A 27,692-nucleotide genomic window follows, 5' to 3' on the forward strand; every position below is an offset into this window, starting at 1 on the left:
CGATTTGATGACATATTATCATTTGGTCTTACCACATTTTGAAGAGCAGGTTATTACTTATCAAACCCCTGGTTTACTGACTATGAAAACTGTGATCAATATCAAGGTATAAGTGGTCTATCCCCCTATCCAAACTTTTTCTAGGTTTTCGATAAATATCATTAATTAATATCAAATCGTTCAATAGGTCGTGTTCTGCAATGCGTTTACTCTTCCGTTCATGATAAATTCAATTCTTATAGTAGAATGAGGTAATATCAAATTAAAGTACTGACTTATAAAGAAAGAGTCCATTTCATATCAAGCAACAGACAATTTGCAATTGTTGTTCAATCTTTTTTTGCATTCAGATAACCAGGAAAAAGTTGTTCTTATATAACCTATGATTTTACGAACACTTAAGGTGAAAGAACAGTAAATGGGCTATGTCACAGATTATGCTAAAATTTTGAATACAACCTTGGCTCGTTGAACTATAACAGAAAATCGAAAAAAAAATGCATCTATCTCTTTTATCAGCTGAAATATTACTGATTGGATTCTATCAAAAAGGATGAACATTTTTATAGAAAGCTCATAAAATCGACGAAAAGTCATCTTAAATGTGTCTTAAAATCATCAAATCTCTAATTTCTAATAACATATTTTTCTTACAAAGCTGTATGTTGTTGATACATACATTTCTGTTTCAATGATATAAAATATTCATTTGATCACCGACTTCGTTTTTGTCTAATACAATTTGTTACCTAGTTGGTATTGAGAATCGTCAAAAATTAACGTTTTACGGCCTGCAAAGCGATGACGTTACGATTATTTCGACCTTTTTTTGGTATTTTTGCACATAGAACTCCACTTTGAATGATGTTTACCGTAAAAACGAAGTCGGTGACCCTCTCTTTATTTTACATCATTAAAACGAAAATTTATGTATCAACAACATATAGTTTTTAAAAACAATATAAAGGTATTAGAAATTACAGTTTTGATGATTTTAAGACAAATCTAAGAAGGTTTTTTGCCGATTTTATGTGCTTTTTATACAAATTTTCACCTATTTTATAATTCAACCAGTAATATTTCAATTGATAAAAGAGATAAATGCATTATATTTTCGATTTTCAGTTGTAGTTCATTGAGCCAGAGTTGTACAAAGATCTTTGTAAATTTCTAGGAACCTAATCTAGCTGCTGAATTGGAAAAAGAACTAATACTGAATGAACAAGAATGTCAGGACATAGCAGAAAAAAAAGAAAGGCGTTCTTTTCGGGTATTGTTTCCATACAGACTTAATAGATTCTGCATCAGGCAATAATAAAAATAAGGAAAACTGGTAAAATCAGTCAATTTCTTCATAAACCATTTGAGCGAAAATCAAGATATCAACAAAAGGTTTCATTGCGTGGCCTAATAATGACAGTTAAGTACATTTAGTATAAAAGATTAAACACCAGTTTGGATATACAACATCATCATTCATGAATGGTTTAATTCAGTGGTTGTCGTTTTTTGCTGTGTAACATATTTGGTTCTCAGTCATTATTTTGTATATAAGTTTGAACTGTTTTACATTTGTCATTTCGGGGCCTTTTATAGCTGACTATGCGGTATGGGTTTTACACATTGTTGAAGGCTGTACGGTGACCTATAGTTGTTAATTTCTGTGTCATTTTGGTATCTTGTGGAGAGTTGTCTCATTGGCAATCATACCACATCTTCTTATTTTTATATAGAAAAACTAAAGACTGAGCAACACGAACCCTACCAAAAACCGGGGATGCTATCATGTGCTCCGGAAGGGGAAGCAGATCCCTTACTAGTTGCACAAACATATACAAACGTAGTAAATCTTAAAAGTAATGGACGAGTACACAAAATTAATCTTGAAATACGCATCGGGCGCATATAATTAATTAAGTATTATTTTCATTCTTAAAAGTGATCAGTATCAGCTTTGTGCAATTCATATCAATTGACCGATTGTGTATCCAATGTTAGTATAATTTTGACATGTTCCAATTAGGAACAATCGTTAAACTGGTCCTAATATTTATTAATTTGATCTATTTATAGATTTTTCAGAACTATACATTTTTTTATTTTTCATTTTAGACTTTTGAAAAAAATCTTAAATGGAATAAACTTCGCGTCTAATTATTCAAACTGTTCAGTGTTTGGAAGTTGTTATAACGAAATGATACTTAAAAAGAGTTTGCTGCATTCTTTTTGATTTCTTGAACTTAGAAACAACTCACAAAATATTACTTTGAAGGTGACTTTGCCAAATAGAAGTGGACTAGGCTTTGCAGATACAAATGACAAGTTTGAAATAAGACCTATTCCAGAAACAAATATTTTTATCATAAGACACAAAAATCCATCCTCATTATCAACAACTGGTTGTGTTTGTGTAAGTATGTCATTATAACCACTGCAATATTGACAACATATTAAGGATGTTTGCTGATCTCGTTATTGACTTTTTGTCAGATATTGGGAATCCTCTTGTTCTATCCATATGTAATGCCATTAAAAATTTTGCCCGCTAACCCTTAATTTTCTTTTTATACTATATTACAAATAGTTGAAGATTCCATTCTTGAAAATCTTATAAAATCCTTGTTTTATATAGTTTTGAAAGAAAAATGGTGTCAATGTTAAATGTATGAAAGATATAGAGATACTTCCCGCCAAATTTCAATGACTTATATATCAAAAACAAGGGCACAGACCTTTAATATTTTTCTGTTTAAGTTCCGTTATTTGTATACTATCAATTTAAAACAGTCTTTTCAAAAGCTTGTTATTTTGAAATAGAGCAGCGAACATCCTTAAGCTTTTCCATAATGATTTTTCTATCTATGTCCTTGATATGAGATTGATTTAAGATCGTAATGCTGCGAACAATTGCAAACTGCCAGTTTATATTCTTTATATATCTATTAAATGAAAAACGAGTATTTATCCAGTTGTCAAATTTAAAAACAAGGATAAAAAAATATTTACGTAGCTTTTGTACCTTAGAAATTTATAATATAAACATGTCGGACATGGAGTGACAATTTTCTATTGGTAAAAGATCACAATTTGCAGTCGATGTTACTGCTGGTGGAATTTTTTTTCATCGAGGGTATCACCAGCCCAGAAGTCAGCAATTCTGTGTTGACATGCATTATCATTGATATGGTCATAATTATAAATAAACTGTTTACAAAACTTTGAATTTTTTAAATACTAAGGCTTTTCTACCTCAGGAATAGATTACCTTAGCTGTATTCGGCAAAACTTTTAGGAATTTTTGGTCCTCAATGCTCTTCAACTTCGTTCTTTATTTGGCCGTTTTAACATTTTTTTATTCGAGCGTCACTGATGAGTCGTTTGTAGACGAAATGCGCGTCGGGCGTAAATACAAAATTTCAATCCTGGTATCTAAGATGAGTTTATTTACAACCACTGGGTCGATGCCACTGCTGGTGGAGTTTTTATTCCACGAGGGTATCACCAGCCCAGTAGTCAGCACTTCTGTGTTGACATGAGTTATCATTGATATGGTCATAATTATAAATTAACTGTTTACAAAACTTTGAATGTTTGAAATACTAAGGCTTTTCTACCTCAGGAATAGATTACCTTAGCTGTATTTGGCAAAACTTTTAGGATTTTTTGTTACTCAGTGCTCTTCAACTTCGTACTTTATTTTGCATTTTTAACTTTTTTTGGTTCGAGCGTCACTGATGAGTCTTCTTATAGACGAAACGCGCGTCTGGCGCAAATACAAAATTTCAATCCTGGTATCTATGATGAGTTTATTTACTTGTATATTATAATTCATATTTACAACAATAGGAAAAATCTATTCCAACCGCGTAAAGATGGAAATCCTAAATCATGATACACAACTTTATAGGAAAACGAATATGAAGGATGGACACAAGGTACAAAAACAATTGAACCTACTAATAAAGCCTATTTTGTATTTAACACATGTAGTACATTGTACCACCGAATACGGTCTACACCGATGAGATAACTAGGCAAAGACAAATATGTATAAGAAAATGTTTGATACACGCATGATAGCGATTATTACCTTCAATAGGCAAATTTATTACGTTTGAAATGAAACGAATGCGTCAATTTAATCTAGATAATTTAATGTGTCTTTTCGCATTGATGTGACGGTTGATTTTAAAAAAAAGTCAAAAAGATTCACTCCATTTTGACCTTACTTTGAAAACTGCAAGAAAAACATAGCTGAGAACAATTTAAATATTACCTAATTATCTAAATCATTTAAACTAATTATGTATATCAAATTCTTTTACAGGATAAAAATATAAAACCAAATTTAAGAACCTGTAAACCATGCGAAGATTGTCTCTGTTTTAATTCCATAACATATCATTTTTGTTTAAACATTTACAACATGTAAGTTTAATTACAACAATAATGAAGTATTATACGTACACAACTTACAAAAAGCTATATTAAAAAATAAAATAACATATGCAAATGTTATTTTGAAAAGCAGCAGTGTGAATCTCAAAGAAGTGTTAAATATAATTCAAAGTAAACCATTCTTTGCGTTTTATGCTGTTTTTATAAACTTTAATTAGTTAACTATAAACGAAACAAACATATAGCAAAATAAGGCCAAAGACGGTCAGACAAAATACCCAATTATACAAATAAAATGTGCATTCATTTATTTATTTTCTTTTATACCAATTTTTAAGGTAGAGGAAAAATTACATATCCTTAGATACATGAATACATGTATGTGGTTTTAACTAATTCTTCAGCAAATTTCTATTTGGGTAAACGATGAAACTCGTGGTTCACCTATACAAGCGATGTCAACGGAAATGAAAATAACACTAAATAAACTTTGTGTGTCCAAAGCGCTTTCATGGATTTACTTAAATCAGAAACACTTAAACCACATTTTTTGATGGCCAGGGATGTATAAATTCGTAAAAACTGTTAGAGTTGTATGACCAAAATAGGTACTCTAGGTGCAAAATATAACATTATATATAATGATCCTGTGAGATAAAATAGATATATAACGTTGATATTATACCTATGTAGTATTCAATAAACTGTATATTGTACTTAATATGTTTTCTATTATCGTCAATATTGTATAAAAACAATATTCATGTATAGACATACAATTGCGGATAAACTTTTGCAAACTATGATGTCAAACAATGTCTTTCTCATGGTTAGTTAAAAAAAGGATAGATCCGTAATACTCTTTTTGTTTACATATTAGTATATATGTCGGTGATATGTAAGCTTTGTATCGATCTGATGATTTGAGCCCTTTTCAACTGATTTTTATAGTTTGTTCTGATGTTGTACTGTTACACCTCTGTCCAAGGTTAGGGGAGGGTTGGCGCGCCTTCAAACTAGTTTAACCCCGCCACATTCTGTTTGTGTACCTGTCACAAGTCATGAGCCAGTTATTAAGTGGTTGTCGTATGTTGCTGATTATCAAATTTGTTTTTGTTCATTATTTTGTACGTAAATCTGGCCGTTAGTTTTCTCGTTTGAATTGTATTATATTTGCCATTTTGAGGCCTTTTATAGCCGACTATGTGGTGTGGATTTTACTCATTGTTGTAGGCCGTACGGTGACCTATAGTTGTTAATTTCTGTGTCATTTGGTCTCTTGTGGAGAGCTGTCTCATTGGCAATCATACCATATCTTCTTATTTTCATAAGTTACAATTAAGTACAAGTAATTGATAATGGTTGATCAATGAAGATCAGGTCATAAATGGTATGAAACCTATTTTCGACTTGACAACTCGCGAATAAATTCAGTGGTTTGTATACAAGTTTTACACCAAAATTTGTCTTGTCTTGTATGATAATTTCTAAAGTATAAATATACTGCGAATCTGCATATAACCGACGTGACTAATCATGACTATGCATGCCGCAAAGCCGAAATGAAATATTTAAAGAAATACTGTAAATTCAGAAATTATTGCGAGGTCTTTATTAATGCGAATAATGCGACTGTGTGAGTATCGTAATAATAAAAACTCGCATTTTGATTTTTGATACATATATTTGTATAAATATATGAAATGCATTTTGAAGGAACATGAAAGGTTTTCAATCTTTAAAACAATTCAGCGATCGTTGTATGACATTTATGTTATAACCAGCATAGACGACCAACTTAACTTTTTTATCATCAGTTATGCCATGACTCCGATATGAACTATATTTCACACGAGAAAAATTTAAAAATCGTAATTACTGTTTCTTCAACTTCAACATGTTATTCTTCTAAAGTTTATTTTTACTAAAGCCATTCCAGCAATCCTTGCAGTGCATCTGTCCCTGATACTTCCGGTACGAGTTCACGGGACAACGTTACAGGGTTACAAACGTGTTTTAACCCAAACTGTCATGAAAAAGACACTAAAACGTAAGTATTTACTCATAGGGGGATGAAATGTATATTCTAGGCTATTGGATTAATCAGTATTAGTTCGAGTACTAAAACAGTCAGGTTCCTTTTTCATTTATTTGCTCAAATGTATGGGTTACAAATAACAAAATATATGTTGTATAAGCTCAGGCTGAAAGGGAGGGTGAAATAAGTAAAGCAGGATAGGCTTGATCGTCTGGAGCACTCGAGATCACCCAAGGTTTATTTATGGTTCGTGTTGCGCAGTCTTTCGGTGTCTGTAAAGTGTTTTGTAGACTGTTGTTTGTCTATATTACAACTTGTTAACAAATAAGAGTGCTTACTTCCAAATTAGACTAAGCGTCGTTTTTTCTTCATAGGAAGCTTGACTCTCTCCCTTAGTGACGCAAGAACAGCGTTTTTAGGACTTAATTTCAGACTTTTATTTTCAGAGTTCATAATGGTCATTCCTATGTTTTTATACACATTTTGTTTGGTCGGTTTCCCTTTTTATTCGCGAAACCCATGCTAAGTATCGGAAGATTGCATTATTTTATTGTCTTTCACTATGCTATGTATTAAATTTATTTTAATGGATTTATGGGATTTGAACATCGGTAACTATAGTTGCCTCCAATGCACGTTTTGTTAATTTTACTTTTGATTTATTTTTAATTACCATCTGACGATTGTCCTTCTGATAGAAGGAATAAATGATGCTCAGACTTGTATTTGTACACCTTTTAAGGGAAAGTATACGGTCTTACTCATGACTGTCCGTTCGTCCAAATGTCCGTCCATCTCCTGAAATTCCCGTTGCATTTTGTTAAGGAACTACAAATCACAGCTACCTGACACTATGTTCCAGACTTTATATAGATATTCTTAACTATATGAAACGTTTTAAAATTCATGGCATATCAACAATTTGTTTACCGAATACCTATATATTCTTACACATTGTTAAATTTTCGTTTCATTGTTCTCAGGAACGACGAATCAAAACTGTGTAAAACTCTGTCAATAGGCATTGTATGGTTTGTGATGCATTTGTAGATTAAACATTCTTCAACTTTTTCTTTACCGAATTCTTGTTAACTGTCACATGCAATGACCATGTACAATATTTACGTCACATTCGTCATAGTATATTTCCGTACTCCTAACAACAAAATTATTATATCTAAATTTACCGGTGTACGTTATTTTATTTAACGTCATTTTGTTTAAGGTTATAGTTGTCTTTTTGACATTGTTTTACATCCCCCTTTTTTTTAATATTGTATTCATATTGTGTCATAGATAAAATTTATCCGTTCAGTGTATGTTTACTTGTTTTTGTTAATATGTCTTTTTGATTGAGTTAAGCCATTTCAATTGATATTTTATAGTGTGTCTATTTTGTAATGATCAGTACTATTTCAGGTTTGGGTGAAGGTTGGCGCCTGTTAAAACGTTTAAACCCGCTGTATTTGTTTGCACCTGCCATAAGTCAGGAACCTGTTGTTCAGTTGTTGTCGTTTGTTGATTTGGTTCTTAGGTGTTTCTCGTTGCTCGTTTTTTATATAGATTAGAGTGTTGGTTCTGCTGTTTGAATTGTTTTACACCAGTCATTTTGGGGCCCTTTATAGCTTGCTGTTCGGTGTGAGCCAAGGCTCCGTGTTGAAGGCAATACTTTGACCTGTAATTGTTTACTTTTTACACATTGTGACATACCACATCTTCGTATTTCTATGTATAAAAGCACCCTGCAATTTGGTATCAGGCTTTATGTGAGCATGCTATATATACAATGTAAAGCATTGCTTCCCTACTTCCTGTTCTTTCGCCTCTCCTTGCCGACCTCTTCGTATTTTTATATGAGTCGGAGTTCCTTCAGACACTTATCAGAAACAATTTCAAAGAAGGCAGATCAATTAATTTTACTTTCAGATATATCGATGATGTTCTTTCCATTAAGTATCCGAACTTTTCTGATTGGTTTCAATTAATATACCCTCCCGACATAGAAATAAAAGAAACAACAGACACGGCTTCCTCCGCCTCATTTTAGACTTATACCTCGAATTTGACATAAGCGGTCATCTCAGTACTAGAATCTATGACAAACGAGAAGATTTTGATTTTGAAATTATAAATTTCCCGCACCTCAGCAGCAATAAACCAACTTCACATCCATATGGGATATACATTTCCCAACTCGTTCGATATTCAAGAGCTTGCAACTTCTACTCAGACTTAATAAAAACGTCACTAGTGTCTGAGCAAAAAGTAAATGAACCAGGGTTATGCAAAGAACGTCTCGTCCTTTTTCTAAAAAAAGTTCATCGGAAGTAACAAAGACCTTGTTGATAAATATTCCGTATCAACTTCACAAATTGTACATGATGGTCTTGAAATATAGAATATAGGTACTGACGTTGTGTCTCATCTTGATTACGTGTTATGGTGTTCTTTTTATTTGTTTTGTATATTTTTAACCTTCACTGTTTAGTCCATTGGTGGTAATATACTTTTGGCGTGGCTCGGTATTTATACATCCCGCCATTGTGTTATTGTGCTATGGTCATTTTTGTATTCTTGTCTTACTTACTGCTTATGTACTTTGTCTATAGAGTGTTTATATGCCATTTTGTTTTTCTTTGTTGAAATAGTTATTTGTTTTAAAGTGATTACTGCTGTACCCTAATTTTTGACATTTTTACCTTTTATGTTTTTTGTTTTGTTCACACATTGTTGTCAATATAATGAAATTATATGCTACTGTCATACAAGTGAGAGGTTTAGTAAGCTATAAAATCAGGTTTAATCTACCATTTTCTACATTAGGAAATGCCTGTACCACGTCAGGAATATGAAAGTTTTTTTCAATCCGTTTGATGTGTTTAAGCTTTCGATTTTGCCATTTAATAAAGGACTTTCCGTTTTTGAATTTTCCTTCAAGTTGGTATTTTTGTTATTTTGATTTTAACGAATAGTTATAGAGGTGGTTCCATTAGTTTGCAAGTGCTCTTATTTTAACTTACCTATTTCCATTGCTTTTTCTTTCAGAAAATGTTTCAGTGAAGCCGAGTGTGGATGGTGTGAGTTTACCGATGAAGAAAATGAATTGACCCCCAATTGTTGCAGACTTAAAGAAGATTGTTCTTTTGGGAAAACAAAATCCACAAACAGAGACACATGTGCAGGTAAATGCAGAAATTAATCTTTATCGTCTATCTATTTACATATCTAAAAAATACTGTATGGTAATATACACTATTTAACAGTATTTAATAAAATTAAGGGGATAGGGTAAGAAGGAAAGACAACAGCATGACAAGAGGACGACAGAAAACAGCTATCGCCTTAAAAATGCATAGAAAAGAAACGCTGAGCAACAAAAATCACAACAAGACGCGGGATAGACTCTGATGCTCCGAGGGTTACAGTCCTCACTTTCCTAAAGTATATGGCGTTATCCAAACAACAGGTAAATATTCGGTGATAATTTGCAGTCTGTGACAAGGCGGTAACGCGGAACGCGATAATGCTACGTTAATGGAATATATCCATAACCAGCTATGACACAGATATTTCGTAAACTACAATTAAGTCATGATGGTTCCGTATATCTTTGCGGTTGGTTCAACTGATACCTTGTAAACAGCAACTTAAGTAAAATATCAAGGAAATGCAAGCACAGGAATAAGTATGTTGCTGGGAGATGTAAACACCATGTTCAGGTATTTGTGGAATGTCGTTGCGATAAATAGAAAGTTCTCAATAGAAACATAAAAAAACCAGACTATCGGATCCCTCATCAAAATCACCTTTTTTTGTTTTAGTTTAATACTGCCAACTTTCAATATCGATTTCTGTTTGATTGTCAAAGTTGCGATTAACATGAACACTAAACATTGATTCTTCTTTGAAATCATCCATTTAAAGGGTCCTGCAAATACGGATATTCCTAGGATTTTGTTTTTCTTTTATTCTTCTAGAGAGCCTCTACGTGAATTGTATGCGTTATACCAAAGGAGAAACATATCAGTGAATAATAACATTATTATGGTCTATAGAATGTAAAGGCAAACATGAGTAAAGTTTGACAGATTATTCACAAAGAATTTAGTAATTTTAATGAAAACCGCTGTTTTGCGTTTTATCATTTTGTGCTCAAATAGGATAGTTTTAACAGAAGTATGGGTTTTTTTCTAATGTCAAAATATTTGTATGTTAGGAAGTAAATCTAAATACTTTTCAAGAGTTACATTTTGTTTTTAGTTTGACTTTTTGTGTCAACAAATAAGTTTAGCAAACATCAAGCCAAACTGTCAGAACAACATATTGTCCTTTATAGTATTTTATGTTTCATACATTTTATTTCAATACATGTATTGTATTTTTCTAGTACCTCATTCACCTGGGTCAAAAAACAATCCATCAGATTCCTCATCAACAGACACAACAGCACCGATTGTCGGTGGATTAGCTGCATTAGCTGCTATAATAGTTACTTTGGCTTCAATTGGTGCTGTTTATTGCATCAGACGACATAAACTGTGTGATGCTCGATATAAAGACAGTGATCCATACATTGATGCATGCCATGTGGACGAAGGGACAGGTTCGGGGGAGTTTGAAAACGACGGTATGTCCTTCTCAGGTAGTAGCGAATCTTCACACTACATGACAGCAAATCCTTATCAACATCCAGTACCCGAAAACAACTATACGGATACAACATTTAACCACGTGTGATCATACAATAAGTTGTCTACCTTTGATATAGAGGATTTGTTTTTGTGATTATGCGAAGCTATCACACTCATGACATAGATTAATACTTTACTTGTATTTTTGTGAGAAAGAAAGTTGTTCCTATTTATTCACTACTCGCGAACATGACTTTTGATTACATTTTTTTTTAACTTTTTTCTTTTTAGTCACTGTTAATAACGAATTTTATACAATCGAATCAGTAAACATGCCCTATCAGATGTGTTGTGCTAATAAACAAAGAAACATTGATACTAAATACACATACTAGATAGTATACTCCAAAATACAGTTCATCTTTTTTGTTAGATATTCTATATAGAACTTTGTTAAGCAGGTTAAGCAATACAATCATTGTGATGTAGGCTTCTAAAATATTATTTGGAATGCATTATATTTCGAAATTGTTAAATAGACGAAACTATTTACTCTGAACCAATGAGTCGTCGAGACCCTGTTGTTTATGAAAATAAATAACAGAAAGGTCGAAAAAAAAAGACATAAGAGTGTTATATTTGATCAGTTAATGTTACGCATATAGCGAAAGTAAGGCATTTACTTTAAAGCATACTGATGTTAAATATTATATAGATGCCATAAACCTTTTTCCCTGTTAATCAAAACATCAAATAGTTTACACACATAAATTACTATTCTTCATCCTCACTATTACCATAATCGTATTTAAATAGATTTAGCAGCAGGATTTTCTTTTTAAGATTTGTTTTGTTTAGGGTTTTTTCGAGTTTTACATAGACAATCAGGAGTTAATGATGTGGTAAAACAAAACCATATGAAACAAATTAAAGTGTGTATTTCTCACCTTTTTGAGTAACTTTCGTAAAGGGCACTACAAACAAAACGTAGATTGTTGATGAGGATACGCATCCCGACAGCATTGTATATCTGCTTCTATGTCGCTAATGACATTGCTCGAAAATCATTCAGAGTCTTGTATGTAAAGTTAAACTACCATTCTAATGCAACATCGTTTGTAACGTTCATTTTGACTGGATAACGTCACCAATATTCATGGCATCAATTCACAAATGATGGTATGAAAACGTACGCGCAAGCGCAGACAACGTATGACAGATTTTAAATGCATGCTTTGACGTTGTTTTCTGTCAGTTTCATTAGAATGGAGATAACAATATTATATTTTAAGCTCCGACGGCTTCAATTGGTGATTTGATGGTCGCAAATACCCGTTTACTGGCTCCGCTAACGCGTCGGCAGTAAACTTACATTGATGCCGTCAAAGTTTAAAATAAAATACAGTTATCTCCTAATTGACTTACGTTGTTTTGTTAGCAATAGCATGTAACTCATGTAATTTGTACCAATAAATCTTTTTTATTAGCATGAATATATATCTTGTGCGTGACATATTTTGATAGGGAAATTTACATTTAAGTTTAGAAAATTAGCATTGCTTTTTCCTAATGGACATCGGGTAGCATTGCTTCTTATATTTCCAACAACATTTTTTAATTTTAAAACTTATAACGGTTTGATCTTTAAAACGTACTGGATTTAAAGCATAATTATCTCATTTGATGTAATGTAAAATATATTTTTTAATGTGCCATGTTAAGTTCATTTATACATTGTAGTTGACATTAACACTTGAAATGTAATATTTTCAGGAAAAACTTGGTGTTTATGCAGTTAGTATTGTCGTTCTTTAGAATTATGTCAACATACATTCTAGGTTTAAAATATGTTAACCGTATATTTTATAAACTGCATTTTAACAAAACAATTACAATCAATCTATAGATTAATAGCTATAACAATATTTCTGTCGATAATGTTAATTTTATTTTTATTACTTTTATGGACAATTACGTGTATGGCAAAATAAATCAATTTATCCTCCAATTAGTCACCTATTGTACAAATAAGAGGTACACAAATACATTTATGCTTGTATAAATAAACTCTCCTGCTACACCGCTTCAATGTAATTGTTGAGCAAGTCGTCATGTGAATATTTCTGTTTGTGAAACAGTTCATTTTGGGTCCCATTCGCGGTACGCGTTTAAAATATGTCGATTTCTTTAAAATAATTGGAGACTTTTTGGATTTAAACATCTTAATCTTCAAGTGGCGGGTGTAAACTGCATGGTATATTTTCGTTTGTACTCGCTACGAAACAAGAGAAAAGCTCGGCCATCCTCGCTTTGCGTCCTGTTTCAAAAGCTCGTACAAATAAATGATCTATTTTCTGACAATGTACATATATTATATATGTATGTCTGTTTATTTACTGTCAATGTGGAAACATATACATCAGTTTACAAGACCTGTCGAAAAAATAACTTCTCATGTTTTTAATTTTTTCAAGTGCAAGCTATAATTTACCTCTAGTACATAAAAATTCATATTCTAATTTGATTTATTTTGATACAATGTATTACAGAGAAGTGTTTTCGGTAGAAAATATTCTTTTTTTTTTTTTTTTTTGTGTGTTTGTACATGTTTTATATGTCAGGTTGAAATACCTCTATTTCTCCTATAATGTCTGGTTGTCGAGATTGTCTGCTGTGAATAAAAATATTTATAGTAAACATACAAGTGTGATGTTCAGTATTAAAAATTCAAAAATCCTCAATGATTTCAAGGGCATAACTGCATAACCCGGTGAAATATATCTATAGATAGAAGCAGTTGTGTACTACTTCTAAGAGATTACTGCAACCACGACATATGGCAAAATTTTGGATACTTTGCTGGTTTGCATAGCGGTCATATTGCTTTATCGAGAGGACATTCAATAAAATAGGATTATACCTGCCCTGTATGAAAATTTACAATTATGCCAATTCCTAAGTAACATCAACAATTTGTTTGCATATAGGTTGATTGTTCGTGTACAACTGAACTGTTCTACTTTGAAAGCTTTCGGCCTTTTCAGTTTAAAAATCGGAAGCGTAACCGTAGTAACTTGCTATGTAAAATAACGAAAAATGATAAAAAGCAAGATTCAAAATAGAAATAAAGATACAAGAAGACAGTGTTCATGATTTGTTTGCATATAGGGAAACACCTTGCAGGCATAGTTTTCAGGTAACTTTTATCACACCTGCTTTCTTAGACCCAAAACGGAAAACGACTGGATTATCCGCAAAGGAGGAAATTAAATTAAAAGGGCCAAACTTACGTGGTGCAAATGATATGAAAAAAGTACTTAGGATTTTGCCATATGATTCAAACGTCAACTTTAAGTTTAGGCTTGCACACATAGTTATACGCAATATCCATTTTTCTTTTCGGGGACATGGACATCGTTTGTTGATCAAACTAGTTTCCTCTTATTCATATATAGAAAAGGAGATTGTATAAAAACATATTGTTCGACATTGCAGTATAACTGTATTCAGTATGGCAGATATCATCTTTCATGCATGACGTTAGGTTCTCAAATATGTGTCACCAGTGTACATTTTAAGATTCTCTCGATGGATTTCTTCTATTACATGTATAACTACTACATGATTTCTTTGTGGTTGTTATCGGGAATTCACTCACAGTTAAAGGGCGTAGAACAACTTAATACATAATGAGCTACAGGACCAAAATGGACATAAATATGAGAACAAAACCCCGCTGAGACCAATTTTGTCTAACTATAAGGGAACCTGTATTTGTTTATCATTTTTAAATTATCATCGTAGGTTTCATTAATGTTATATACCATTTTAGTGTCTGTCACTGATAACTGAGCAGTACCGAGGTTTTTAGACTACGTGTACATGAGAGCTTTCTAGTTTTTTATCCAGTACCTAGAACTATTCATTCAGAAACAACCTTTAGTCACGTGTAATGGACACATAATTGTTTTACCCTTGTTAAGGATACATTTGTGCTTCGGACAAAACGAAAAGCTGCGATTTGAGTACTTATTTGCCCCATAATAAAATATATTTGCCGATTTTGGAAACATCTGTTTGAACTATGTACTTGATAAAATATTACAATTTAGTTATAGATAATGCATATTTTAAGGTCTTTTTTGGTGTATAACACACCGAGTGGTGTGTTCTACGACAAGAAAAACCTTAAAATATGCATTATCTGACTTATATACCGTAAAAAAATATTATTTTCTACAAAGATTTGCAAGATTTCCATCATATTTTACCGACCACACTAAAGTGGGATATTCTTTTCTGATCCGTACTGGTTTTTATACGCCCTACGGCACATTTGAAACGTGAAATAAAACTCACTAATTAATCTAGATATAAGCTTTAGCATTCATTATCATTACTACATGAATTTGTTAAATCTGGTTTTTATTAGTGTTATGAAGGGTTTTGCATTATCAAATTCATCTCAAATATTGTCCCTTTATTGTAGCGATAAATTATCAAAATTTCACATTATTTGTTTTGGACGTTAAAATGTGCGTCCACGACTTTTTTGTGTAATTCAGTCTAAAAACAGATGACAAGATTGTTTATGTCTTTATTCATAGCACGCAATACTATCAAACGAATTAAATGTTTAAGTTAATTATAGTTTGCATTTTAATCAAGGAAAATAATGACCTTACACAGGTCATTATTTTCTACCTTAAAGCAAATTTCATTGAAACTTGGTATCGTCCGGGTTGATTCTTCAAAAAAAGACCTGACGTTCTGAAAGAAAATAACTCCACATAGGTATATAAATTATGTTTAACGTAAACTGTTGTCATGGGTTGTACAGCGACGGAAAGACAGTAAATTTCGTAATATGACACATTTACGCATAATCTTAACTATTCCACTTGTACATACATAGAAATAATAAAACATATTCCTGTTGCCAAAAAGATATGTTAGTAGATAAAATTTATTTTGTATATATCTCATAACATGGAAAAAAGTTTCGGGCGACACTGGCGCATTGTGTTAAATATTTAAAAAAGAAAATCTCCCTGTTAATATTACAGTAATGACGTCAAAGTCAATTTGTGATCAAAAGGCTATGTTTATATTCTCATTTATGGGAGCCTGTTTTTTTTTTTTCGAATGAATATAGAACAGTTCTTATAAAAAGTCAATGTTTTATTCTTTTAAGAATTTACAAGGCCGAAAAAAAATACCCCAAAATGTATCTTCACCTATTCATGTCATCTATCAAAATACTTTGCGCAATTTTGTAAAACAGATATTCATATTCATGTAATATTAATTGTCACTAATTTGGTTAAATGCATAATCAGAATGATGCAACATGTGCAAAATGAACGATGATTACATTGTTTTATCTTCGTGTTCATTAGTCAACGTAAATACTTAGCTATATAATCTTAATAAGTGCCCTATACAAGTTCTGTATTTTGTATTGAAAACCGAGAACAGTGATACAGCATAAACTATAGTATGTGACCTACCATTTGGAAATTAGAATTTTATAGGTTTATATATTAACAAAAAGTACAACTGATTATATATTTCCATGTAATTTCTAGACGGGCTCCCGACGTGTAAAATTATAGCCAGGTACTTTTGATTAGTTTTTCCACACTTGTTGACTCTCTTTTGGGTGAAACAAGGAATCATTGTTACCGAATATAACACATTTGTATCTTTGAAATCACAAACATTTTTTTGGCTGTAAATCAGACTTTACACAAATAAATACACGACTTTTTGTCGAAAATAGCTAGTACTATAATAAAGCTTAAATACACATTTCAACAATCCTTTTAGGCTTTCATTTTATTTATTTTTTTTTTTGGTGTCCTGAGTTTGAGCTTAACAATCAGTGGTTTGAACTATTGACAAAAAGAAGAATATGGCACAGATTAATCGTGCGCACGACAGGTCTTTCTTTAAAAACATTCGTCAGGAAATGACAGTTTGGTATTGTGTTTCTTCATCTGTCATGACTTTTGCTAAGCATACTTTTTTTTCCACCCGATTAGATATTTTTATAAACAATTGTTTCCTGCATTTTGTGTTGCAGAATATTCATTTTCATCCTGCCGTATGCAATGTTATTTATTTTCAGCTCTTACAAGGCCAGAATATAATTTATTGAAAATCCTCATGACTCATTTACCCTAGAAAATCAAGTGGTCTTCTCCTAAAGAACAGTTGAGCCTAGGACAAAAAAAAAACGAACAACATCTCCACTAACTCCATTGTTGTTGAACAAATAACTAGAAATATATTCTAGAGTCATGAATTTGGTTTTGTGTCCTTCAATTAATATCTGTCCAAGGCGAAAAGTAGTTTACAGGAATAATTCACCTCTAAAGAAAGATTCAATAGTTCAAAGTTTATAACCTCATTTCCCATTAAATTATGTGTATATATGTGTATGAAAAGGATGTTTAATACAACAAAGGAATCCACTGAAATAGTTTCCACATTAATTAAAAGTGTTGGTAATTCAAATGTTCACGCATAATTTTAAAACTTACTAGATTGCACTTGCATAAGCAACATGACTGGTGCCACATGTGGAGCAGGATCTTCGTACCGTTCCGCAGCACATGAAATTAATCACGAGATTTGGAGGGGTTCGTGTTGCTCAGTCTTTAGTTTTCTATGTTGAAGTGTGTATACTGTTGTTTCTTTGGCCTTTTTTGCATTATATAGTACTAAGAAGAAATGTTACAATCTACTCTTTATTAAAGAGGATAAAGGTCGTTTATGCATAGCGGAATATTCTCAAAAAAATTCTTCAATAGTCATTAATAATTCCGCTTTATGCATGTTTTCTTCTACTGGCACACGATTTTTTTCTGGTTGTCATCGGCTTTTCTGTGGTTGTCATCGGTGCTTCGCATATAGTTCCGGTACCAGACGTGGACAAATAAGGAACATCGCATTTGATCGGTTTTATTTCCTTGGGTTCTTCAACTGAAAAAAATGGAAAATGTTTTTAGTAATCGTTATAATTTTTACATGTTATATCATCACAAATTATTATCTGATACATTTATATCTTATATTTTCAAAATAAAAAGAAAAATGCAGATACCTAGGTCATACAAATTAGGAGTTAGAGACCCATCACCACAGCATACAATAACTCTAACAATACAATACATCAACCAAAATTAAGCATTTTGACCACCGCAACCATTGCAATCAAAAGTCCTTTTTTGTATATTTTTATTCCAATTGACCAAATGTTGGCATTATAACGGAACTATAATAATGTATAAATAACTCTCAAACAAGTGTGTGTGTGGAAAGGGGGCGGGGGGGGGGGGGAGGGGGGGGGGGGGGGGGGTAGCTAGCTATCTATAAAACCAGGTTAAACAGAAAAGCTTTTTCGGAAATTTCAAGTCAGGGATATGGCAGTTGTTTTTTTACTTGTTCCGTTGAATGATAGCGTTTGATTTTGCCGGTTTTTATGCCCCCTAAATGAATTTGCATTGGAGGTTGGTATTTTGTTATACTTTTTTATAGCAATTGTATATGCATAAACACTAAAAGGCGTATAATAAAAGCAGAATATGTTTTGATTAAACATATTTTGAACACGAATCAAAATAAACATAATGAATTAAAAATCACGTTGTTCCCAAATATATATGGGAGAATGTTCCCTACACTTTTACCCTTAAGTTAATTTATATCTAGATAGTGACGAATGACCACATTACATTCTAATGAAAAAAAGACTTTTGGAGACAATATCAGAACATCTCTTTCGTCAATATAGCTGATATGTATACTACACGAGAACTGCAGTCTTTTCTCACATTATTAGTTTGCATTGTATTACTTAAATACAGAAACAAATCTTTAAAGGAAAAGAAGGAAAAGTTGCGTAACGTACAAGCTGCACTGTTTAAGTTGTATTAAATAATTGAATAGAAAAAAAAGCTAATCAGTATCTTAGAGTTTAAGAAAGCACAATGTCTACAACTCAAATCTAATCAAATACTGTTTGCTTTAATAACTGCAAATATTCTTAATAATTTAACTATTTTTTTCTGTTATCGACTTAGCCGGTTATACCTTTAGTATACGCTTATGCTGTGTTCTTCAGGTCTGAACATCACTGTGCATTTTACTTCTGGGTTGCTCCTGGTAATTGTTAATATGTCCTCAAAGTCAGGTACCTGATAAGTTGTAGTCTTTTGTCTTAAATAATCTCATGTTAATTAAATATATCATAGGTGTGATTTGTCTTATGTTAAGCTTGGTGTTTTACTATAAAGTAGCTGTTTATGTTTACCTACAATACAAATGAAGAAGCGTTTATAATTGAATGTTTCCAAAAACTTTTTTTTCAGAACTTTTTTGTTATATTGAAGGGGCATTAGCTACGAGATATAAAAAAAAATAAAATATGACTTTTTTTTTCAATCTTTAATGAAAGTGAAATAGTGAAATAATAATTCGCTTTTAGCTGCCAGTTTGGTTCAATTTTGTCAAAATAAGCAAAGAAACATCGCTGATGAATTATTCACTTGCAAGTTAATTAGATGGCGTCTAGACTAAAATACACACGAAATGCTGATATATATTATCGAGCCAATGCATTGTAAATTGTTTATTTTAGACTTTTTATAACTTGGATATACGTTATAGTATGTTATAAATCAAATATGAGAATTTGAGTCAAATCGGTGAACATGAATTTGACAGCTAATGCCCCTTTAACTTTTCATGTTGTGATTAATGATTATTTACTTACCGACCGGTTTTGCTGCAACAAATATAGTGAAAATTAATCGTGCGTATTAAATTCCGGTGTATATATATTTTGAATTCCAATAATACCTCATCAATAGACATCAAGTAAGACTCATTTCCAAAATATGTGTTAGTCCATAACAGATTTACCTAATAATCTTGGTGACAATGATAACAAACGTTTAAGTCATATAATACTTCAAATTTTAAAAAAAAAGTTAAATATGTTTTGTATATTGAAGTTGCTAAGTTTTACTATAAAACACGTGTTCATTGATTTTCTTTCAAAAGAAAACTCCACCATCGTATCAAAATCTTCAGAATGTACTGCCATTGAAATGTTGTCTTCCCGTAGTCTAATTCGCTGATAGCTTTTCCGTATGTAGTGACCTTTACCACGAGACCTCTTTAGTACTTCGGTAACCGCAGAGCCCAAGAGCAAGGGAAAAAGTCCGATGAAAAAACGGTAATCAAACGTGGCAATTAGTTAGTGTAACATGATTCTGAAGGGAAAATAAGTATAACAAAAAACCGAACTTCAAGGCAAATTTAAAAAGGGGAAGTCTATACAAAAATGACAAAATCAAACGCTTTCAGTTAACGGAACAAGTGATAAAAAACTGCCATATTCTTTACTTGGTACAGACATATTCGGAAGAAAATGGTGGGTTAAACATGGTTTTATAGCTAGCTAAACCTCCCATTTGAAAATTTTTATACAACAAAATGTTTTAAGAACTGTAATTTCAAAGTTAAATAAACAAATAGAATTGCATGGAAAATACAAAAAAAAAAGACCGCTCTATATCATGTGTATTTTTCACGTGCTCAATAATTCTGTGTTTTTTAAGTCACGTTCTGTAAGCTTCGGCAATAAAACACGAAAATTAATAAGAAAGGAAAACTGATAATTGAATGAAATATGTTTTGTCGATTATATGTAGTGCATTTGTAAAAAAAGAAGACTTTCAAGACAACAGTTTCATGTGACTTAAATACTTGTAAAAAATACACAACAGGTAAAACTAACAAAAGATAGAAATTAATATAAAAGTAAACAAAAAAAATGTGCAGCAAGTTCAATTTTGCATTACATAGACTACCTTGAAGTTAAGCTTAAACATATTTTTATTGCATTTAGGTTCCTGTTTTATGTTTCTGTATGACTTAATACCTTTTTGAAATAATAATAAACAGAAGCAGAACGAGTTACTAGTATGTAAGTATCACATTGATATGTTTTCCAAATGATATTCTAGCACAATAATAAATATGATGTACATACCAATGGCAATCTCAAACTCAGTTGTAGCTTCGGAGCAAAGGTTACACAACACAGTTTCATTGAAAGCTCCTTGAGGCAGTGGATTTATTACTTTTGCATCTGTAATCAGTTATGAAAATGATTTCAACTGACAAATTATATCTTGTACAGTATCGCATATATGACATCGTTTTATATCGAATGTTTTCTACAAATTGGTTAAACTTGAAAAATCTTCACCCTTTATTTCGCATCATTGAATTACTTCAATATTACACATGTGTCAATCATAAATGTGCACACACAAAAAAAAATCAAAGCCTAATGCGTTTACACAAATCTAACAAGGAGCTGTCAGCTAAAGGATGTAGTCGGGTGAAATTTTTAAAATCTAGAATTTAAAATTGATACTATAACTCAGAAGAGCATTAGTTAGAGAACAAAATAAGCTAAAATATTGATAGGTTATGGAGCTCCTTTTCGAGATATTTAAGTTTTTTTTAAAATGGCGGGAAAAGGCTGACTTGGACTTTTACCTTATATTTATATTGGTATTATTTGGGTCTCAAATCGAAAGAAAAGAAATCTAGAATCTGCTTAAATTTTGGTAAATTACCTTTTATGAGCTATTGAAGTCTTATATATGAAAGAAAAATGGGTGTTATGAGCAAAATATTTTACCCTGTATCGTAGGAAAAAAACCAAGGAGTCCGAACATCTGACAAAAATTCCTAAACATGACCCAAGTACATCCTTAAAGATAACAGTAGTACCACTGATTTTTCCGGCAAAAAATAAATGAAAAAAATAGGATACTGTTTTATTGCGTCTTATTTAGGTTATTTTTTGTACTGATTTTCATTTATCTCCCTCCTACTATAAAATTAAAATACTGAGCAATAACCATATAAAATGTCAGGGTGCACTCATGTGTGATGGATCAACAGTTTCTTCTCTACTAGTGATACGCGTAGGTTTTAAAAAATGTTGATTAAACATATCCCATTTAAAGGTATCACATATTTAGTTGGCACTTTTAACTCTTTTGATTTTTTATTTGAACAAGCGTTTAACTATGATACGCGAATAGTAGGACGGTATCAAATGTATTCAAATGTTGATGTACACAAAGCAATACAGTTTTGATACGTTGATTTTACATTTTTGAGCAATACAGATCATGTATCAGTTATACAAAATTAATGTATCAATTTCTATCTTTTTTTTAACTGTTTTCAAAACCCTGATCTTGTTCGAAACATTAAGGATTTTCTACCCGAGGAATAGATTACCTAAGCTTTATTTGGCAAAACCTTTCGGAATTTTGGATCCTCATTGATCTTCAACTTCGTACTTTATTTGGCCTTTTACATTTGTTTATTCGAGCGTCACTGATGAGTCGTTTGTAGACGAAACGCACGTCTGGCGTACAAAATTTTAATCCTAATATCTATGATGAGTTTATGATCTATGATTGCCTTTCAATACTATTGTTGTCATAAAAATTGTTTGGACCAATATTGTGAAAATAATTGTATAAAGTTCCAAATTGCATGTTAGTTACGTAAGCGCGTTATTGTTTTTGATGTCATGTGTTATATCAAATACAAAATAACAGATCATTTATTGAAATCAACCTGTTGAAAAAATATTGAAAACTGACTATGTCATCATGTTTATTATTTTTTCATAACATTTTATCAAGTTGTATTGAACATTAGTATCATACTTGACTTTTTATAATAATGTATGCAATGTATAAGTTTGCATTTTGTTGATGATTTTTTATGATGAGGGCCTCAGGGAAGATTAGTTATATAGCTAACTGTGTAACCCTCTTAAAATAAAGTATTGTTGTTGTTGTTGTTGTTGTTGTTGTGGTGTTTTTCGTTGATGGAGAATATGTTCGTTGTTGTTCTGTGGTTTGTATGTTGTGTCGACTTTTATATTAGTTGTTTGTGCGTTTCTCTGTTATGAATGTTCTTGCTTGTGTTTGTGCTGTATTTCTGTCACGTAGTGTTTTAGCGATATTTTTTAACATTGGCATAAAGCGGGAGGTTTGGCATGCCATGAAACCAGGTTCAATCCACCATTTTTTCTTAAAATGTCCTGTACTAAGTCAGGAATATGGCAGTTGTTATCAAATAGTTCGTTTCTATGTGTTGGCGTTTGTTTTTGTTGCACTTCGGTGTTCCTTTGTTTTCCTCTTATAGTTGATGTGTTTCCCTCAATTTTGGTTTGTAACCCGGATTTGTTTTCTCTAAATCGATTTGTGACTTTTGAACACCAGTATACTACTGTTGCCTTTGTTTATATATCAATTAAAAACAATTATCAAGTTCTATCTATGCTTTAAATTATTTCCTTTGTCACCAACTGTAAAGTTGTTTTCAACAAGAGTAAAGTCTAAAGTGAAACATTCAAATTTCCTTTGATGATCCCTACAAAGACAAGGTACTCCGATTTTAGTAAAGTACAATTGGAAGCAAAAATGGACGGAACAACCCTTAAATATTACTCCTTGCAAGATGAGGTTAAACTAGCCAGATAATTTTATTGGTGTTGAAATAGCATTTAATGAAAACGAGCTTGCTTGTATGTATGCAGGCTGATTTTAAATTACATATGGTGTAGCATTCTTGTTTTTCCGTTGGCTATTACGATCACATGATTCAAAAGGTATGCCATGAACCTGAAATCATGTTTCTATTTTTAATTATATGGACACTATGTTCCTATTTATATAAATATTGACGGTCAGCATCAAAAATCGTGCAAAATACAATGAAGAATACACAGAAAGAACATTGACGTCTATTTCCATGTCTATATGCCATCTTATTTTCTTTGTTGACGTATATGTATGTTTTTATAGTGATTAAGATTATAACATATTGTTGACTGCTGTATCCCTATTTTGGACATTGTCGTCTATTATGTTTGTTTGCTTTGCTCACACATTGTTGTCAATACAATGGAATTATATACAAGTGAGAGGTTTAGCTAGCTATAAAACCAAGTTTAATCCACCATTCTCTACATAAGAAAATTCCGGTACCAAGTCAGGAATATGACAGTTGTTTTCCATTCGTTTGATGTGTTTGAGCTTTTGATTTTGCCACTTGATAAGGGACTTTCCGATTTGAATTTTCCTTCGAGTTCGGTATTTTTGTTATTTTATTTTTTCCATAATACAGTCAATACGTTATATATGGACCTGTTAGATTATATTGACCCTCGGACCTCAATACATATTCTGTCGAGTCCTGCTTAGAAGCAGGGCATCTATAGTATTTACATTATAAACATATAAACGTATTGTGTCTTTTTATTTAGAAACGTGCTGCAAAAAGGGCAGTGTTTTTGTTTTTAAAGTACTTTCGTACTAATGGACTGGTTTATTTATACTTTTATTTTCAAATATACCTGATAACATAAAACTGATCTGTAATTTGATGACAAGTAGTTGGAGCTCCTTCTGTGGTGAGTGTAATTCCGTCGGATTCGAAGGTCCAAAATGCAGAAAAAGAAGGGGGTGACCCTTCGTATAATACAAAAAATTTGTTGATCCAGTCATTAGGAAACTTACATGGAAACTCGTGGAAAAAGTGAAACCAAAGATCAATGTGATCCGAATGTCCTTCATTGTTTTTTTTGTACGTTTGAATCGCTTACTAGTTTCATCTTGAGGTCCCAGTCCTGTTCCGTTTTCATGTACATTGCTACGCTTAATTGAAGAATAATTCATTTGGGATAGTAGTGAAATCGACACTTTGGTACAATTATAAACATAAAATATACGCTATAACACGTCAACGTATAGTACTAATAATGTACCCGACCCCCAAATAAAGGAAAAATAACCGCAAAAAACAATGAAAAAAGACACTTAAAAGCGATAGAACCAACACTTTTGAACTAAATAGGGCTTCTTCTAATGTAAAAATAAATATAATCAAATATAATTTATTAAACCACAGGACCGTTCCTAATTGCGTTTAGTTGTTTTTTGAACAAACATTTTGCACTAAAGCCAATTTTTATCACAATGCAAAAGAAAGTATAGATGAAATACTAAACCTTCCCTGGAAGAAAATACCACCCAATGAACTATTATTAACAAGGATGAATTTTAAAAGCATGGTGGAAATCTTTAATAAAAGTACCGAACTCCAAGGTACATTCAAAAAGGGGAACTCAATATAAACTGACATAATCAATCAACAGAACGAGTGAAAAACAACTGTCGTATTCCCGACTTGGTACAGGAATTTTTCCGAAGAAAATGGTGGGTTAATCCTGGTTATATAGCTAGCTAAACCTATAAAAAGTAAAACCATACAACATTCAGAGGCAACAGGAGTTTACCGATGTAATAAGCGAATACATCCATTTCGATTTCACCAATTAAGAGGTTGGAAAAGTTGCACCCACCAAAAGTCCATATAACAGTTAGTCTTAACTACAATATAATTTTGGCAAACAAAGTAAGAATCAAATGAAATATTTTGTGCAGACAGACTGGACCTATCATTTAATCAAATTTCATGTCATCTAAATTACAAGTAATTCACTACTGTTATTTCATATTAGGCTTATAAACACTAACTGTCAACCTTACAAACCACCAGTGCAGCACCAACATAAAACAATGTAGCAACGATTTCATCGCAGGATAATGACGAATGTTTTTGTTAGTGTTCTTATGACTAGTTGTTGTCAGTCGCCTGTCATTAACTTCGCAATATGTGAATAAACAACCTCCAACGTCGACAGTCTTTTGATCACGTAGCAGTGTGTGATTCAATGCCATCTAGACTTAATATATCGATTCATAACGCACATGTCTCATTGTACCAGGAAGGCTTGTTCATGTTGTTATTTACATTCTAGAAAAGAACAGTATATAATGCGTCAACAGATGATGACCAATGACTGTTTAACATCCAGCGGCAAATTAATTGCATATTCAGCACAAGCACATGTTAATGTAATATGTATTTAAACTCAGACTGTTTTTTACTAGACGGACACGTTGTGCTAGTTCACAAGGTAAAAGTCCGGAGGAAGAGATGTCACCCTACTCGGACTCATTAAAGATTAAAACAAAATACTTACAAATACTGATTTATTTCACTATCCAATGTTTGTTATATATTAATAACGTATGGAAAAAAATTTAAAAAAATACAGCATGACAAGTTAGCTATTTGTAGTGCAAATTATGAAATATGGCATGGAATGTCCATCTTACATGCCTATTCACGAATTTGATTGTATGATGCTCCGAATATGTTTTTTTTTTAAATAGTGCTGAATATTCATAATATTTTTTTCACACTTTCTTTTTTTATTAAAATACCTAAACTTTTAGCTTTCTGATGCAAAGTTTACCTTCGATTTGTACAATTATTTTTTGCAAAACGCGTATGATCAAACTATCGGTTCCTGTTGAAGGTTGATAATTTAAGGTAAAAAGTTCAAGTTGTTCGAATTGATGACATAATAGAAATGTGATCAATTTTAACTTTACAGACGATTCCGTTTTTCTGGAAACATTTGTATTTTTTTTTTATAGAAATAACCAAAACGGTATATAAAAAAAAAAAATTGATACGTTCGAATTCACATTGACTTGCATACAAGTTACAAAGAAATCGGTGTTGCACAAGCCGGATAAATAATCAGCCTTTTATACCTTTGTCACATCTTTACGCAAAATAAATTTGATTGTTCCAGTTACAGGTTGCAATTCTGTAAATATAGACAATGCAATTTCCCATAGGATCTCCTTTTACGGCTAAAACTGTACCACTTTTACTATGAAGTTTCGTAAAAAATTATATCCTAGAAGGCAAAGCTCATATGCTCTTCTATTTTTTTCAAAGTTAAAAAAATAGAGCTGTGCGGCATATTTTCAACGTTTATATGCCCCGAACTTCTAAGAGTTTAAACTTATACTAAAATTCTGTACTACCGCTCCCTTCACTTTGGGTCTTCCACAGATTTCAATTTGGCCGCTATTCATGTGTACTTATACTGGTAACATTCCCAAGTTACGTTTCTACAAGATCAGACATAGAGATCATATCTGGGAACCAGTAGGTAAACAAAACAAAATATCTATGAATATTATATATCTCCCCAAAAGAGGCCTGGTTTGTTAAACAGCTGTATTTACAAAGTGCAACCTACAATGGTACTTATTTAGTTTTTTTCCTCTGACATCAACAGCTTGTTAGTAATATGCAAGGACATTCAAGACATTGTTTGACTTTTGAGGTTATATGGACGGAGAGTGTGTCTGTGAGAATATGCCACGTTATCTGGACATACTATTTGCAATCCTTGGTTAGTTTTACAAAAGAAAAAAGTACGTTGAGTTGGTAACACTGGTGCATGCTAAATATTCGACAAGCCTTTTATTTCTAACCGACATAAAATGTATTCCAGCAATAGCAGCAGTTAAATGTCACATGGAGTTCTGCTTTCACATGTGGAGCAGGATCTGCTCACCCTTCCAGAGCACCTGATATCACCCCAAGTTTTTGGTGGGGTTCGTGTTCCTCAGTCTTTAATTTTC

At 32.0% G+C, this 27,692-nt stretch overlaps 2 protein-coding genes across 3 annotated transcripts in view; both read left to right on the forward strand.

Moving 5' to 3' along the window:
- The window catches only part of LOC127710509 (VWFA and cache domain-containing protein 1-like), a 165,492-nt gene extending 151,721 nt beyond the window's left edge, over positions 1-13,771 (forward strand). Inside the window, exon 25 of one of the 2 annotated variants that reach the window (XR_007986212.1) lies at positions 13,689-13,771. The gene's annotated coding sequence lies outside the window, so the exon portion shown is untranslated. Of the gene's footprint in view, positions 1-12,905 lie in introns of both variants that reach the window. The other variant, XR_007986213.1, reaches the window with a different exon arrangement.
- Positions 1-13,771, forward strand: part of LOC127710510 (VWFA and cache domain-containing protein 1-like) — a 64,108-nt gene extending 50,337 nt beyond the window's left edge. Inside the window, exons 18-23 of the mRNA XM_052216433.1 lie at positions 1,175-1,270; positions 2,273-2,410; positions 4,328-4,428; positions 6,329-6,448; positions 9,482-9,618; positions 10,824-13,771. Coding sequence (XP_052072393.1) covers positions 1,175-1,270; positions 2,273-2,410; positions 4,328-4,428; positions 6,329-6,448; positions 9,482-9,618; positions 10,824-11,173 — 942 coding nt within the window. The 3' untranslated portion in view covers positions 11,174-13,771. The remainder of the gene's footprint in view (positions 1-1,174; positions 1,271-2,272; positions 2,411-4,327; positions 4,429-6,328; positions 6,449-9,481; positions 9,619-10,823) is intronic.
- Positions 13,772-27,692: the final 13,921 nt, after the last annotated feature.

The sequence above is a fragment of the Mytilus californianus genome, unplaced genomic scaffold (genome assembly GCF_021869535.1).
Source record: "Mytilus californianus isolate M0D057914Y unplaced genomic scaffold, xbMytCali1.0.p SCAF_8, whole genome shotgun sequence".
NCBI lineage: Eukaryota > Metazoa > Mollusca > Bivalvia > Mytilida > Mytilidae > Mytilus > Mytilus californianus.